Source organism: Electrona antarctica (assembly GCF_951216825.1).
Source record: "Electrona antarctica genome assembly, chromosome: 21".
Classification (NCBI taxonomy): domain Eukaryota; kingdom Metazoa; phylum Chordata; class Actinopteri; order Myctophiformes; family Myctophidae; genus Electrona; species Electrona antarctica.
In genome coordinates, this window is record NC_136802.1 from 38,635,252 (window position 1) to 38,650,553 (window position 15,302).

General features: G+C 41.5%; 1 protein-coding gene across 1 annotated transcript in view; it reads left to right on the plus strand.

Annotated features, from left to right (window-relative positions):
• The window catches only part of col4a5 (collagen, type IV, alpha 5 (Alport syndrome)), an 87,134-nt gene that overhangs the window by 32,819 nt on the left and 39,013 nt on the right, over positions 1-15,302 (plus strand). The window contains exons 2-19 of the mRNA XM_079491002.1: positions 106-162; positions 717-806; positions 2,294-2,338; positions 3,433-3,477; positions 4,757-4,819; positions 5,124-5,177; positions 5,605-5,631; positions 7,445-7,525; positions 8,000-8,062; positions 8,842-8,877; positions 9,785-9,826; positions 10,014-10,106; positions 12,130-12,183; positions 12,684-12,740; positions 13,227-13,271; positions 13,432-13,485; positions 14,095-14,136; positions 14,961-15,051. Of these exons, the coding sequence (XP_079347128.1) occupies positions 106-162; positions 717-806; positions 2,294-2,338; positions 3,433-3,477; positions 4,757-4,819; positions 5,124-5,177; positions 5,605-5,631; positions 7,445-7,525; positions 8,000-8,062; positions 8,842-8,877; positions 9,785-9,826; positions 10,014-10,106; positions 12,130-12,183; positions 12,684-12,740; positions 13,227-13,271; positions 13,432-13,485; positions 14,095-14,136; positions 14,961-15,051 (1,039 nt within the window). The remainder of the gene's footprint in view (positions 1-105; positions 163-716; positions 807-2,293; positions 2,339-3,432; positions 3,478-4,756; positions 4,820-5,123; positions 5,178-5,604; positions 5,632-7,444; positions 7,526-7,999; positions 8,063-8,841; positions 8,878-9,784; positions 9,827-10,013; positions 10,107-12,129; positions 12,184-12,683; positions 12,741-13,226; positions 13,272-13,431; positions 13,486-14,094; positions 14,137-14,960; positions 15,052-15,302) is intronic.

The following is a 15,302-nucleotide window of genomic DNA, read 5'->3' on the forward strand; positions in this document are numbered from 1 at the left end:
TGTTCAGGTACAGTGCATATTCAGTATCCATAACAGATCTCTCTCTCTCTCTCTCTCTCTCTCTCTCTCTCTCTGTCTCTCTCTCTCTCTGTCTCTCTCTCACAGGCTTGTCATGGCTGCGTTGGATCAAAGTGTGACTGCAGTGGAGTAAAAGGAACCAAGGTGGGTGGATAGCGTGCACATGAAATAACCCATTCTGACCTGAGATCAGATTCTAAAAATGTCTTCTACATCCTGACAGTTGTCTGAAAAAGCTATGTTTCGATTTTTCAAAAATAGCAGACCTACAAGCTCGTAGCGCGCCACTTGGTGGCGCGCTATGAGCTTGTAGATCTGCTATTTTTCAATAGCTAAAGCATAACATAATGCTAACACCAAAAGGGGTTCCCGCCCAAAATAGGATAAAGTTAAAAGTTCTGCCTCTGGTGCATATAACAGCTTTGTTAGTGCTAACCGTAAAACGGTTAGCACTAACAAGCTGGGGACCTTTGAGGGACCTTCGTACAAATATATCTGCTTTTCATAATGATAATTAAAGGACCAGTGTTATCCTATGCAAAACTCAAGTCACTTCCTGACTTTATGCCTACGTAATGGAAATACGAGTCAAAGAGGACCAGTGACAAAAAAGATGAACGTAGCGAATCAGGCTGGATTCGAGAAAAAATAAGGAAGAAGAAGATATACTGAATTGTATTCTTTGTTTTCTCATTCAGGGTGACAGGGGCTTCCCAGGTCTCCCAGGACAGCTTGGCGTACCAGGGTTCCCTGGACCCGAGGGTCCCCTCGGAGGCCGCGGGGAGAAGGTAAGTCAGGGATACACCTCTTATGGGCCTTATTATGGGCCTTGCTTGCAGAAAAAAGAGCTCCTCCAACCATATCCGAGTTGACTTAAAACAGCACGTTATGGCATCTGGCTGGCCACACATGATTTTTGGGGGGTCCTCAGATGAAAGTGAAGTGTCAATTTAAGGACTTTAAGCAAAAAATACGACCATGATTGCATCAAAAGTAATCAACAAACTATACTATAAAAACTGGTCAAACATTGGTCTAATATTGTCAAATAAGAAGAAGAAAGAGGCAACACTACAAGCTCACAACACCTTGCGTAGATCTTCTACTTTCACAATATTTATCTGTGGAACCGAGTCAAACAAAATGCAATGCCTCTACTCCTACAATTCAAAGTGCTTATCAGTTCAATTATTACTATGTTGGGGATCATGGCCTGAAAGGGTTTGGGAACCACTTCCTTATCGGACCACGTCACACTGATGGCAGCCGGTGTAGACGAATCCGCCGAGCGGCAACCATAACTGCGGTGTCAAGTGGCAATAATAAGAGCTGATTGACACCGTAGTTATGATTGCGCCCGCAGGGCAGCGTACCCGGAAGTTATGCAGGAACGCCTATCACTAGTACTGAGTGGCAAAAAACGACTTTCTGGCCTTGACAGCCCATTTACACCCAAACCACCCACTTTGAATGCTATCAACTGATAATCACCAGTAGGTTACTCTAGTCTAGACGATCTTATCGACCTACTGCATGTGGGAGCCTACTGGCTGTGATTAGGAAACATGGAAGTGAAACTGACTTACTTGGCCGGTTAAGACTGATATGAGGTTAGGGGACTTATGTGGCCGGTTAAGACTGATATGAGGTCAGGGGACTTATGTGGCCGGTTAAGACTGATATGAGGTTAGGGGACTTATGTGGCCGGTTAAGACTGATATGAGGTCAGGGGACTTATGTGGCCGGTTAAGACTGATATGAGGTTAGGGGACTTATGTGGCCGGTTAAGACTGATATGAGGTCAGGGGACTTATGTGGCCGGTTAAGACTGATATGAGGTTAGGGGACTTACGTGGCCGGTTAAGACTGATATGAGGTCAGGGGACTTACGTGGCCGGTTAAGACTGATATGAGGTTAGGGGACTTATGTGGCCGGTTAAGACTGATATGAGGTTAGGGGACTTATGTGGCCGGTTAAGACTGATATGAGGTCAGGGGACTTATGTGGCCGGTAAAGACTGATATGAGGTCAGGGGACTTACGTGGCCGGTTAAGACTGATATGAGGTCAGGGGACTTACGTGGCCGGTTAAGACTGATATGAGACGTTAAACTCACCAACATTGCAGCTGCACGGAAGCATAATTATTCACTGTCATTCGAAGCTACTTTTTTTACACTAAGGAGATCATAAGAGCCATTGTTTTCATTGTGGGAATTTGGGGGGGAAATAAAATGATTTATCTTGAATGTCTGACTTCGTCTCTGTCTCTCAGGGTAGTGATGGTCCAGGCGGTCCATCTGGTCCGAAAGGAATAAGAGTAAGTAGATCCCAGTATCCCACACACCTTTTCACACGTTAGTCACACTCAGTGTTGTTTTTGGCAGCAAATTTTGATTTTAGTTTTAGTCACAGTCTCTTGAATAGTTTTCATTTAGTTTTAGTCACATTTTAGTCACCTGGAATGTTTTAGTATTAGTCTAGTTTTAGTCGACTAAATATCATAAGATTTTAGTCGACTTTAATCGACAGTTGATTTAGTCGACTAAAATGTTTTGTCGGGCCTTGATGCCGTCGTAATGACTGATTTTACACTTGCTGAAAATAGCAGATCTACAAGCTCACAACGCGTCACTTGTAGATCTGCTATTTTCAGCATGCAACCAAGTGTAAAATAACTTATACTGGATCTCTTGTCCACTAGTCCCTTCCTAACATTTTAGTCTAGTTTTTATTTGTTGATGAAATTGTCAATATATTTAGTCTTAGTTTTAGTCATCATAGCTTAGTTTTCATTTAGTTTTCGACAGTGAAAAAAGGTAGTCGACGAACATTTTTCGAACACTTTCCAATCACAGCTAAGCATAACATGGATTAGACAAACCTCTCCACCAATAGTTTTCCTATATGACAAAACATTGTTTTAAAAAAGAAATGCCACGCACATATTTTTCCAGTGCATATGGCATGCCTTGTTGTTGTATTTGGAAGAGATTTTGAAGGTCTGGTTCCAAAAATGAACCAGTATTTAATGTGTAAAATCCATGATATTTACATTGGAATGAATGAGCCTGGCTGGAAAGTGTCCAAGTGGGAGTGTGTAAGTGGGAGAGGCCGGGTCTTAGCTATAGGGTTGGTTGGGACTGAAAATTCCAAAGCCTTCCAAAGTCAGGCTGTAATACCTCACTTGACAAGCAGAGGCCCTCATTCCTTCATGGTTGTGAGTGACTGCTTCACCTGTGTTAAATGTCCATAGTCAGGTAGGTTGTAATACCTCTTTTGACCAGCAGATGCCCTCTTTCCTTCTCAACAGGAAATCAAATAAAACACCTTAGAATCAGTGTGTTGTTCTACAGGCTACAGTCAATTAATTATGATATCTAATTTATGATTGTATTTTCTGCCCATGAATAGGGACCTCCTGGATTGCCAGGATTCCCAGGAATGCCAGGAATTCCCGTGAGTTGCTGAACCTTTTCCCTTGTCTTCAACTCTTGAAATATTTGCTTATAGCCTATGTCACTTCAGTTACGGATACATTATTAATATGGATCCTCTTTTCAGCCTTTTCATGAATCCAATGAATTACTTAGACATCATTGAGTTGAACTGCTTCCTACCAAAGTCATTATATTATATAGTATTTTTCATTAGTTACATTTTTTTATTTCATGTTGACAGTTTTTTTTATTTGTTTTGAAAGCGAGTTTGCAAGTTTAGTTTATTTATTAGTTTTAGTGTGTTTTAATATTATGGGCAAGGGGCAAGATTCATTAAGGTCAGAAAAATAGCTGATCTACAACCTTTTGACAAAAACTATGACATTTCCTCTATGATTTTAGTTAGCATTACTTTGTTTTGTAAACACACAATACGCCTTCAGTTAGTTATTTTTTATTTCAGTTAACTAAAATGTTATTCCAATGAATCTGAAGTTTTTGTTATTTGGTTAGGTTCCGTTAACTATAATTGATTGATTGAATACTTTATTAACAGGTTTGTTAACAGTATACAGTCAAAGGTTATGCTAATAGGATAACACAAAAAAGCCCCCCGGCGCTTGTTTCCATTGTGGTCCATTGTACTCAATTCATCAGCAATCAGTCATCAGTAATGTAGTCTTGTGTAGCCAGACAACTATTCCACAATCTCCTGAATACTATAGAGTCTGGAACTACACCGAAATCCGATTAACGGAAGCTGTCATTTCCGTTCATGTGCGAAGCAAGATGATTTAAATTTACATTAGATATGCGTGCCACTGTAAAGACGAAGCAGAAGTGGGCAGGAGGCTTCACATCCGCTTTCTCCCTTAATCATCGAAAGAGCTTCCGTATCCCAGACTGCAGTGGCGTGCACAGACATTTAGAGGGGCAGGTGCTCAAGTGGAAAAAAAGGGCCGGTTGCCTTAATAGTGTGAGATTTATAGATTGTGGGGCCTAAATAATATATTAGAAGCTTTTTATCAAGAATTGATCAATGTCACCATGGTCCACATACTGTACAGTGTAACTGTACAAAATAAGGATTTTTGTTTTCTAAAGGGCACATTGCCAAAAGGGCAGGGGGTGCTCTAGCACCCCCTAGTGTCTATCTGTGCACGCCACTGCCAGACTGTGTGACCGGAAGCATTTGGAAATTGTGGGTCTGGCCACGCGAGACTATCAGTAACATAACCCTGCTTCCAAATCCTACCTGTGCATTTCGGGAGTGACATCATTTGCTGTTTATTTCCCAGGGTCTGCCAGGAGGAGATGGACCTTTTGGCCCAAGGGGTACGGCGGGCTGCAACGGGACAAAGGTACCAGGAAGAGACTCTTTCAGAAATGAGACATTGACACATGCAACAACAACAACATGCAACCATAGGCCACGTTATGCCCACATAACAGTACAGAGTTTAATATCTATTGTACTGATGAAGGTCTTTTAACACTAAATACGTCGATTGTTTGGTTATTTGCCTCCATAAAAGGCAAATTATATTTAATTCATATTGATCCGAATGATCTTGAACGATGTGTGTGTGTGTGCGTGTGTGTGTGTGTGTGTGTGTGTGTGTGTGTGTGTGTGTGTGTGTGTGTGTGTGTGTGTGTGGTTATCAGGGTGAGAGAGGTTATCCAGGAAGTGGAGGTATCCCTGGCCTGGATGGACGGACGGTAAGCTCACAGTCACACCACGGAAGACAACTGTCCAGTTTAACCCACTTTGACCTGAGATCAGATTCTAAAAATTCTTCTACATCCTGACAGTTTTCTGAAAAAGCTATGTTTCTATGTCAGTCGTTCGCTGACATAGCTTTTTCAAAAATAGCAGACCTACAAGCTCATAGCGCGCCACTCGGTGGCGCGCTATGAGCTTGTAGACCTGCTATTTTTCAATAGCTAAAGCATAATGTAATTCTAACACCATTCAAACTCCATTTGTGACAAATTATGTCTATTCTCTCCACACAACAGGTGTTTGCAACAGGTTTATGCTAAACTTCAGTTGCCTATCATTTCCACCTTTTTATTTTAACTTTAACATTCTCCATAGTGATTTGACCACTGCCATGACCATATTTATTTTCCTTTCTCTCTTCAGGGCGTGCCTGGTTTGCCAGGACAAAAGGTGAGTGCTGCGTGCCTCTGAAACGGACTCATCTTTGGTCACCACCGGTCCAGTCAGTACAGCGATCGATCGTTTGTGTTAACCCCTTGAACCCCAGCATCCATAATCCTGGGGGGGGTGGGGGGAACGTTAGCCATACTGTAAATAGCAGCTCAAAGAGTTTGTAGATCGGCTTTTTGTAGATATTTTTGGTGAAGAGATGTGGTGTAGACGGGGGAAAAGTGGCCCAACTGGCCTATGAAGTGGCAAGTCCAGATTGAAGTGGCATTGTTTATATGCAATCTGAACAGCCAAAAATCAACACACACACCACACACCACACACACACACACACACACACACACACACACACACACACACACACACACACACATAGAATAGAGGGTTTAAGTGGTTAAAACACCTACCAGTGGGAGCTTCAGTACTGTGATGGTCAGTTCATGTTAAAACACCTACCAGTGGGAGCTTCAGTATTGTGATGGTCAGTTCATGTTAAAACACCTACCAGTGTGAGCTTCAGTATTATGATGGTCAGTTCATATTAAAACACCTACCAGTCTTCAGTATTGTGATGATCAGTTCATGTTAAAACACCTACCAGTGGGAGCTTCAGTATTATGATGGTCAGTTCATATTAAAACACCTACCAGTGGGAGCTTCAGTATTGTGATGGTCAGTTCATGTTAAAACACCTACCAGTGGGAGCTTCAGTACTGTGATGGTCAGTTCATGTTAAAACACCTACCAGTGGGAGCTTCAGTACTGTGATGGTCAGTTCATGTTAAAACACCTACCAGTGGGAGCTTCAGTATTATGATGGTCAGTTCATGTTAAAACACCTACCAGTGGGAGCTTCAGTATTATGATGGTCAGTTCATGTTAAAACACCTACCAGTGGGAGCTTCAGTACTGTGATGGTCAGTTCATGTTAAAACACCTACCAGTGGGAGCTTCAGTATTGTGATGGTCAGTTCATGTTAAAACACCTACCAGTGGGAGCTTCAGTACTGTGATGGTCAGTTCATGTTAAAACACCTACCAGTGGGAGCTTCAGTACTGTGATGGTCAGTTCATGTTAAAACACCTACCAGTGGGAGCTTCAGTATTGTGATGGTCAGTTCATGTTAAAACACCTACCAGTGGGAGCTTCAGTATTGTGATGGTCAGTTCATATTAAAACACCTACCAGTGAGCTTCAGTATTGTGATGGTCAGTTCATGTTAAAACACCTACCAGTGGGAGCTTCAGTATTATGATGGTCAGTTCATATTAAAACACCTACCAGTGAGCTTCAGTATTATGATGGTCAGTTCATGTTAAAACACCTACCAGCTTCAGTACTGTGATGGTCAGTTCATATTAAAACACCTACCAGTGGGAGCTTCAGTATTATGATGGTCAGTTCATATTAAAACACCTACCAGTAAGAGCTTCAGTACTGTGATGGTCAGTTCATGTTAAAACACCTACCAGTGGAAGCTTCAGTACTGTGATGGTCAGTTCATATTAAAACACCTACCAGTGGGAGCTTCAGTACTGTGATGGTCAGTTCATGTTAAAACACCTACCAGTGAGCTTCAGTATTATGGTCAGTTCATATTAAAACACCTACCAGTGGGAGCTTCAGTATTATGATGGTCAGTTCATGTTAAAACACCTACCAGTGGGAGCTTCAGTATTATGATGGTCAGTTCATGTTAAAACACCTACCAGTGAGCTTCAGTATTGTGATGGTCAGTTCATATTAAAACACCTACCAGTGGGAGCTTCAGTACTGTGATGGTCAGTTCATGCTTGCATGTCTCTTTCACAGGGAGATCCAGGAGACGTGATCACTTCCAACCGATTTGGAGAGAAAGGAGGAGCTGGGCTGCCAGGCCTCCCAGGAATACCTGTACGTATCATAGACATCAGGCAATATGAGTATTATGATAATTATAATAAAATATAGTATAATAAAATATAGCATAATACCTGTACATCCCATAGCATAGACATCCCATAGACACATGTTTATAATAATAAAGTAACATATTGTAGCTGTGTGTCCCATAGACACAGAAAATAGGGTTCTAATAATAATAAAATATAACCTGTAAATCCCATAGACATCATGATAATAATAATACATAATAATATAATGCCTGTTCATCCCATAGAGTGAATAATACATTTATAACAATAATGTACCTGTATGTCGGATACACAGATAATAATGCGCTTTTAAAATGAATAATACAAATAATATGTGTTTCCGGTGGAGAGAACACATGTATAATAAGACAATGTACTACCTGTACTGTATATATCTCATAGACAGTGAGAATAACATGTTTATAATAACACACGTGTGTGTTTGTCACTACAGGGACAACATGGGCCACCTGGATTGTCAGGACCCTCCGGTCCTCCTGGACCCAGAGGTTTTGAGGTAAGGAAGCCCCGAAAGACCAAGGAAAACACATTAAATCAATTAAAGTTAACTTGTGTGCATGTATTTTGGTTGCCAGTGGTGTAAAGTAACTAAGTACATGCACTCAACTACTGTACGCAAGTACAATTTTAAGGTACTATTACTTCACTGGAGCATTTCCAAATATCGATACTTTATTTTTTTATTACTTTATTGAGTCAATCACATGTACAATTCTTTGTAGCAAATACATTTTCTTTTCACATTTTTTCTACATGTTTCATGTCACTGTTGTTAGCTGACTTTGACCCATTTTTTTTTGTGTGCATACATACATCCCTTCACCTATTTCAACACAAAAAAAAACACAGAAATAAAATTTGAAAAAAGAAGAGGGTAGGCCCATGTTAGACTAAATATTCATAGGGTTAGACAGTAATACAGTAATTTGTAATTTTTAGTTACTAGTTACTTTGTAGATTTGGATTATTATTCAGACCCATATATACTTTGGCTGTTTGAAAATAGCCGATCTACAAGCTCGGCTATTTTCAAAGGAGTTTTACATTAGAAAACTTGTGAAATGGGACATTCTGCATGTATGTATGTATGTTTACTTTTGGTACTTTAAGTATATTGTCAATACTTTTGTTTACTCAAGTACAGTTTGAATACCAAACTTTAACTTGTAACCGACTATTTCTACAATAGGGTATTGATACTTTGTGACAATGTGAGTATTTTTCCACATGAGTTGGTTGTGTCTAACAAAGTTGTTTGCGCTGCTGTTGTTTTAGGGTCGACCAGGTCCCCCAGGTACTTCAGGACCTAAGGTAAGTTTAAAACGCTGATGGCAGCAGTACTTTGGGTTTAAATCTAGCATAACACATACGGTATTGAGACAGTATAGGCCCACAATGCTCAGCATTGAGGTGTTCGTCGTTATCACAGACAGACAGACTGCCGGTGGGTTAAATTTAGGCCTGACATCGAAATAAAAAAAAAAGTCTTCTAAAAGAATATATATTCAAAGATTTGTGCCGCATTTTCACGTTTTTTCAAAAATAGCAGACCTACAAGCTCGTAGCGTGCCACTCGGTGGTGCGCTATGAGCTTGTAGATCTGCTATTTTTCAATAGCTAAAGTATAACATAATGCTTAGTTAAAACACCAAAAGGGGTTCCCGTCCAGAATGGGTTTTAACATGTCTTCCTCACAATAGATTGATCATAGGATTCGGGTTAAATGTCAGTAAAGTACTTCGTTGCACAGCAAAATCGCAAAAAATAGCGTATTTACAAGCTCACATCGTGTCCCAATGCTTGTAGATCTTTAAACTCTATTGACAACATTTGCCGATTATGAAATGCCACGTTCACAGTGGTTAAGTGACTGTCTTCATCCTATTATTCACGTGGTTATTCATCTCACCTGGGGAAAGAGAAGGGAACCCGCACGCTCATATGCTCCAAAAGATACATTTATTGACGACGTTTCGAGCCAAAGGCTCTTCATCTGGTCAAAGAGTCAAAGAGTTTGACCAGATGAAGAGCCTTGGCTCGAAACGTCGTCAATACATTTAGAGCATATTGAGTGTGCGGGTTCCCTTCTCTTTTCCTATGTCACCTTTTGAACCCAGCACCTCCACTAAGTGATTTTACTATAGTTTCTGTATTCATCTCACCTGGCCTTAAACTGACTGACTCAGGGCCACATGTCTTCTTCTTCCTCCTCCATCAGGGAAACATGGGCCTGAACTTCCAAGGACCCAAAGGAGTGAAGGTAAAACTCATTCATGTCCACGAACCGACCACAACATCAGAAAACTTGTTTAGATTCTCCATGTCATTCGATTTGTTTGACTCATTGTCAATGTCTCTGTGTCCCCCTCTCTTTGCTGTCTCTGTCCTTCCACTGCCCTTTCTTTGTCTGTCTCTGTCTGTCTGTCTGTCTGTCTGTCTGTCTGTAGGGAGAGACGGGTCTTCCAGGGCCACCCGGTCCACCAGGACAAGTTGGGGAACACAAGAGGCCGTCAGAATCGGAGATCCAGAGAGGAGACAAGGTGAATCTGATGCCATAGAGATGTGTGAGAGCATATCAACCGCGTAGCTGATGAGTTCTGAATTATTTCTGTGCCGCCAGGTGTGCAGCATTAGTGTAGTTAACCTGTGTTAACAGCACCTGCGTTCACTTTAAGAGGATCATTTTCATCCCCGCTGTAGCCCCGTGCGCTCACTCTCACTCTAAGGCCTGACTCACACCTTCACAACAGATTGATGTATAGCTGATGCATGAGACTTGTTGACTGATGCAAGCTCACAATGCATTTCCAATGGGAGTCACATGGTTTGACACAACATTTTTGTTGTATGAGGGGGAGGGGGGCAGTCGAAACACAGCCGGAAGCCGTACAACACAAATGTTGTGTCAAACCATGCGACTTCCATTGGAAATGCATTGGGGCAAGATGTAAACAAACCCTTTGTTTACATCTAGCATGCATCAATGTTGTATGCTAGATGCGAAGGTGTGAGTGAGGCCTAAGGATTGGCTATCATTAGCATTAGCACACACTGTTTACCTTTCGCCAGAAACGTTTACATGTCGGGAGCGATGCGAGACAAAGTCACAAATGACATCCGAACTTTGGATGGATGACGATCACCAAGGACAGTGCTCATGATTTCAGCGAGCTTTGAAAAGCCTGCTTGTATAACCGAGGTAAATGGAGAGGAGTTGTAAAGATCCCATAGCTGGAGGCATTGCATAGCAACCAGACCAATGTTAAAAGCTGCTTAGGGGGCTCAACCACTTCATATATGGAGGGGGGGGGTTACCTGACTGATAACGTCCCATAGCTGGGGGGGTACGAATATGTTCGTACTTCACCAAAAAAAAGAGTTAAACTCCTAAACCCCCCCAACTCTGACCAGAGAGAATAACCTACCTACCGAATGAAAAGAAGACTGTGAAAATGTTATGCAGCCATCTCAAAAGGTTAAGCAACTCCGTGTCGAGTCTCAGGACATTCTGAATTGCTATAGAATCTCAATGGCAGAAGGCACACTGACTGATTTAGAGTGGCTGTCAACAGGAAGTACGTAGGCCTACAAACAGGAAGTAGGTGAACAAGCAGTGTTGTGTATTCAATTTTTGTCAGACCACAGAATAATATGTTATAACCCACCCAGCCTAAAAATGGTTAAGGATAAAAAAAAAGTCAAAGTCATGAAACTGAAAACCTGAAACCTGAAAATGTTCAGGTTTTTTGTTTTTGTGGAGACTGGAGAGCTGTCGGGGGTGTGAACTACTCACACCAGTGAACTACTTATTCTAGCCAGAAGATGGCAATACACTCCAGAGTCTATAGGGCATAGCATGGAACACTGCCCAAAAGATGGCAGTGCACTCCCTATCTATTCTACACCAGTCTTCTGCCATTAAAAAAACTGCTCTCAGCAGGAAATGCCCAAACAAGGCATTCCGGGCTCTTTAAAACTACTTGCAGCTGCAACTCTCACTTTAGACACTAGATGGAAGCAGAATAGCATGTCAAGACTTGGGGTTGTTTCCTTGTGGAACCAGTGACCACTATTGCTAACAGTGTCAATACTCTGACATTTTTAGATTTAATAATACATTTAATAACTCAATTTGAGTTCTAATAATCACTTTTGGTTCAACACATACACATCATCAGCGATGTATATATCCTGGGTTCACTGGGATGTTTTGGGTCTCACAAGAATAAGACTCCCTCGCCCAGGCGACCCAGCCGAGGGTAGTTCAGGCCCCGGCTTGTGTCTCAGTAGCTTGTGTGGTCCCCGCTTCAGCCGAGGGTAGTTCAGGCCCCGGCTTGTGTCTCAGTAGCTTGTGTGGTCCCCGCTTGATCCACAGCCACCGTGGCGTGATGTTTTGGTCTTCTGTTGTGCATGCAGTCCCTTCACTCCCAGCATCTTGAGTGCTCTGATGAGAGACCGGCCATTCATCATAGCTAACCCTTTCGCTTTGCTGGAGTAAATGCCAGGGTTCTGTTTTGAAAGTGAAACTTAAATATGTTATAACAAAATGTCTTGATGTTGTAGGGTGACGAAGGAGAACGTGGCAACCCTGGTGACCATGGTCAGCAAGGACCTCCTGTAAGTACCTCTGGTGTCTTGCTTAGATGTGTGGATTTATCCTTTGTTTTAAGCTTCTACTCATAACAGAGTACATCTACATTGCAGTATTGATACTTTTACCTAAGAAAAACATGCAAGTACTTCTTTCACCACTGCCTATATTGCGGTGTGGTGGCTCTTTTAACCCAGATTCTAAAAATGTCTTCTACATCCTGACAGTTTTTCTGAAAAAGCTATGTTTCTATGTCAGTCGTTCTTCGATTTTTCAAAAATAGCAGACCTACAAGCTCGTAGCGCGCCACTCGGTGGCGCGCTATGAGCTTGTAGATCTGCTATTTTTCAATAGCTAAAGCATAACATAATGCTAACACCAAAAGGGGTTTTCTTTGCACCAGTAAATCTGTGATGTGAGTGACAATAAAGCTGCTTCTGATTCAATAACGTGTGTCAATAATATAACAATGGTTCTGTCTGTTAATAATTATAATAATGGTTGGTTCTGTGTGTTAATATAACAGGGCCCCTCCGGAGGAAACAAGGGAGATAAAGGAGAGTCTGGAGAGGCGGGAAAACGAGTGAGTGTAATATATTAACCATAAACTACAGTACACACAAAATGGACGCTTCACAACGTAACATGCCATGCACATAGACAGACTCTAATCATGTAGATAACCAATACTTCTAATCTTGTTCTTGTTGTTTTTTTTGTTTTGTTTTGTTCTTGTTTTATATACTGCAATTATGTCTTCTGGATATTCTATATCTCTTGTACAATGTTTCATTTTGATTTACATAGGTAGAGGCCTCGTATAAGCCCCTTGGGCTTTTTTGCCTCAGCCTAGCACTTTACCCTTCTTATATTTATATGTTCAGTGTGTTGTTTTTTATACTGTGCTGAATAAATAAATACAAATACAAATAAATACAGTCAGGTGTGAAATGTGTAACAAATTCAGTCTCTCGCAAAGGTAAGGGATTGAAAGGTCATGATTCGTTCAAATGTGTTGGAATACTTTGGTCAGAACCGAGTCACACTGATGTCATGTCTTTTCTTACAGGGAAAACCTGGCAAGGATGGAGACCCTGGTCCTTCTGGCTACCCTGTGAGTGCTGCTGTTGAACCATACCTCCAGCATTTTGATATCTTATCACAGTGATTTATTGTCAGTTGCTCACTGCATATGGGGAGGAAGTAACAAACAATCTCTCTTTCTTTCTTTCTTTCTTTCTTTCTTTCTTTCTTTCTTTCTTTCTTTCTTTCAGGGTAGCAAAGGAGACGGAGGAAGTCCAGGTTTACCAGGAAGGGATGGTGAGAGGGTAAGTTTCCCCCACCGTTATTTTCTTACCTGTAAAAACAAACATTTGAATCAATGTATTCAATTTCCAGCGTCCTTAAACCAACTTTTGCCTTTTTATGCCATGTAGCACTTTGAGATTTGTGAGTGTGTTACAAATAAAAAGTCGTATTATTATTATAATTAACTGTGTGAAACAGCGTATTATTTTCAGGTGCAGCTGCTCGCTTTAACTCTTTTACCGCCGAGATCGCCTTTTGACACCTTCTGGTCCAAAACGCCCTCAGCGTCGAGATCGCCTTTTGTTTCCGGGTCCCCCAAAAGTACCTAGTGACCATGCGCTAAAGCTAATGTGATGAACGTCTATTTAAGAGTCTTTAGAAGCGTTAATATTTTCCGCTGGCTTATGCTGTCTATTGGAACACAGTTTTATATCTAGGGAATATCTCGGATTCTTCATTTTGGATCCTATTATTTCAGAATAATAGGGTCCTGCATAGAAAATGAACTAGTGGTGGTCCTGGACTGGAGTACACAATTCAACCACCAGATGGTGGTGTTGGCTGCGAGTGCATTAACCTCTCTATCCTCTCTCTCTCTCTCTCTCTCTCTCTCTCTCTCCCTCTCTCAGGGAGATAGGGGTGATCGTGGACACCCTGGACAACCAGGCCTGGTGGGTATTCCGTTTTATGTATTTCACACCTTTTTTTCAAATTGATTTGTTTAAAATGAATTTACCTAGAGTTTAAAATACAGTTCAGTTCTGTTACCATGTTAAAGTGTTAATAATAATTGTCCTACCCTTAAAAAATGCAACACTTGATGGGCAAATAACACTAATTATCTACATCGCCCCTTGCTTATGCTGACGACTTCTTAGAATAGCATTAACTATAAATGCACCAAGTCTCTGTACGTCTGTAATCCACGTAACTCGAAAAACGTCGAGTCGGTCGGACCCACGGTTGTCCAGAACCGCCACAAAAGGCCTCTGCCGGGCCACAAAAGGCCTCTGCCCGGGCCAGACTCCATATTTGGGCATGCCCATGACAAAGAACTCCATAAATGGGCATAAAGGAGACACGGACATAGCATCTGGGTGGAGGTATGCATTTCCAACTTGCATCGTTCCAAGTAGGCCAGTGCCCAACGGGCACCGCTGTAGAGGCCCCGCGGCAATAATATTATTGTCTCAGCTCCGTCTCTTAACCCATTTTGACCTGAGATCAGATTCTAAAAATATCTTCTACATCCTGACAGTCGTTCTTCAATTTTTCAAAAATAGCAGACCTACAAGCTCATAGCGCGCCACTCGGTGGCGCGCTATGAGCTTGTAGATCTGCTATTTTTCAATAGCTAAAGCATAACATAATGCTAACACCAAAAGGGGTTCCCGCCCCAAAATGGGTTAATGGGTTATGTTAAGAAGTTCACCGCGGCCGGGCCATGCATTGTTCAGTACAGTAATAACGTTGCTCCGTGTGTGTCCTATACCAGGTGATCGGTCCTATACCAGGTGGTGTGGGACAAAAAGGAGAGGCTGGTTACCATGGACAAGACGGACGCAAAGGAGAGAGAGGACCAACAGGTCAGTACACAACACGCACGCACACACTAGGGCATTAAGGAACTAGTCGACTAGTTTACTAGTCGTCTAGTAAATCCACTAGTCGACCTTGTTGGTACTAAAAAATATATATATATTTTTTTTTTTTTTTTTTTTTCCCCGATTTTGTAGGCCTCAAGATCAGGTAGATTATAGTTATATTCACCAATGTACACAGTTTTTAAATGTACAAATATTTATTTCAAAAAAGAAAAAAAAAACTAGTAAAAATG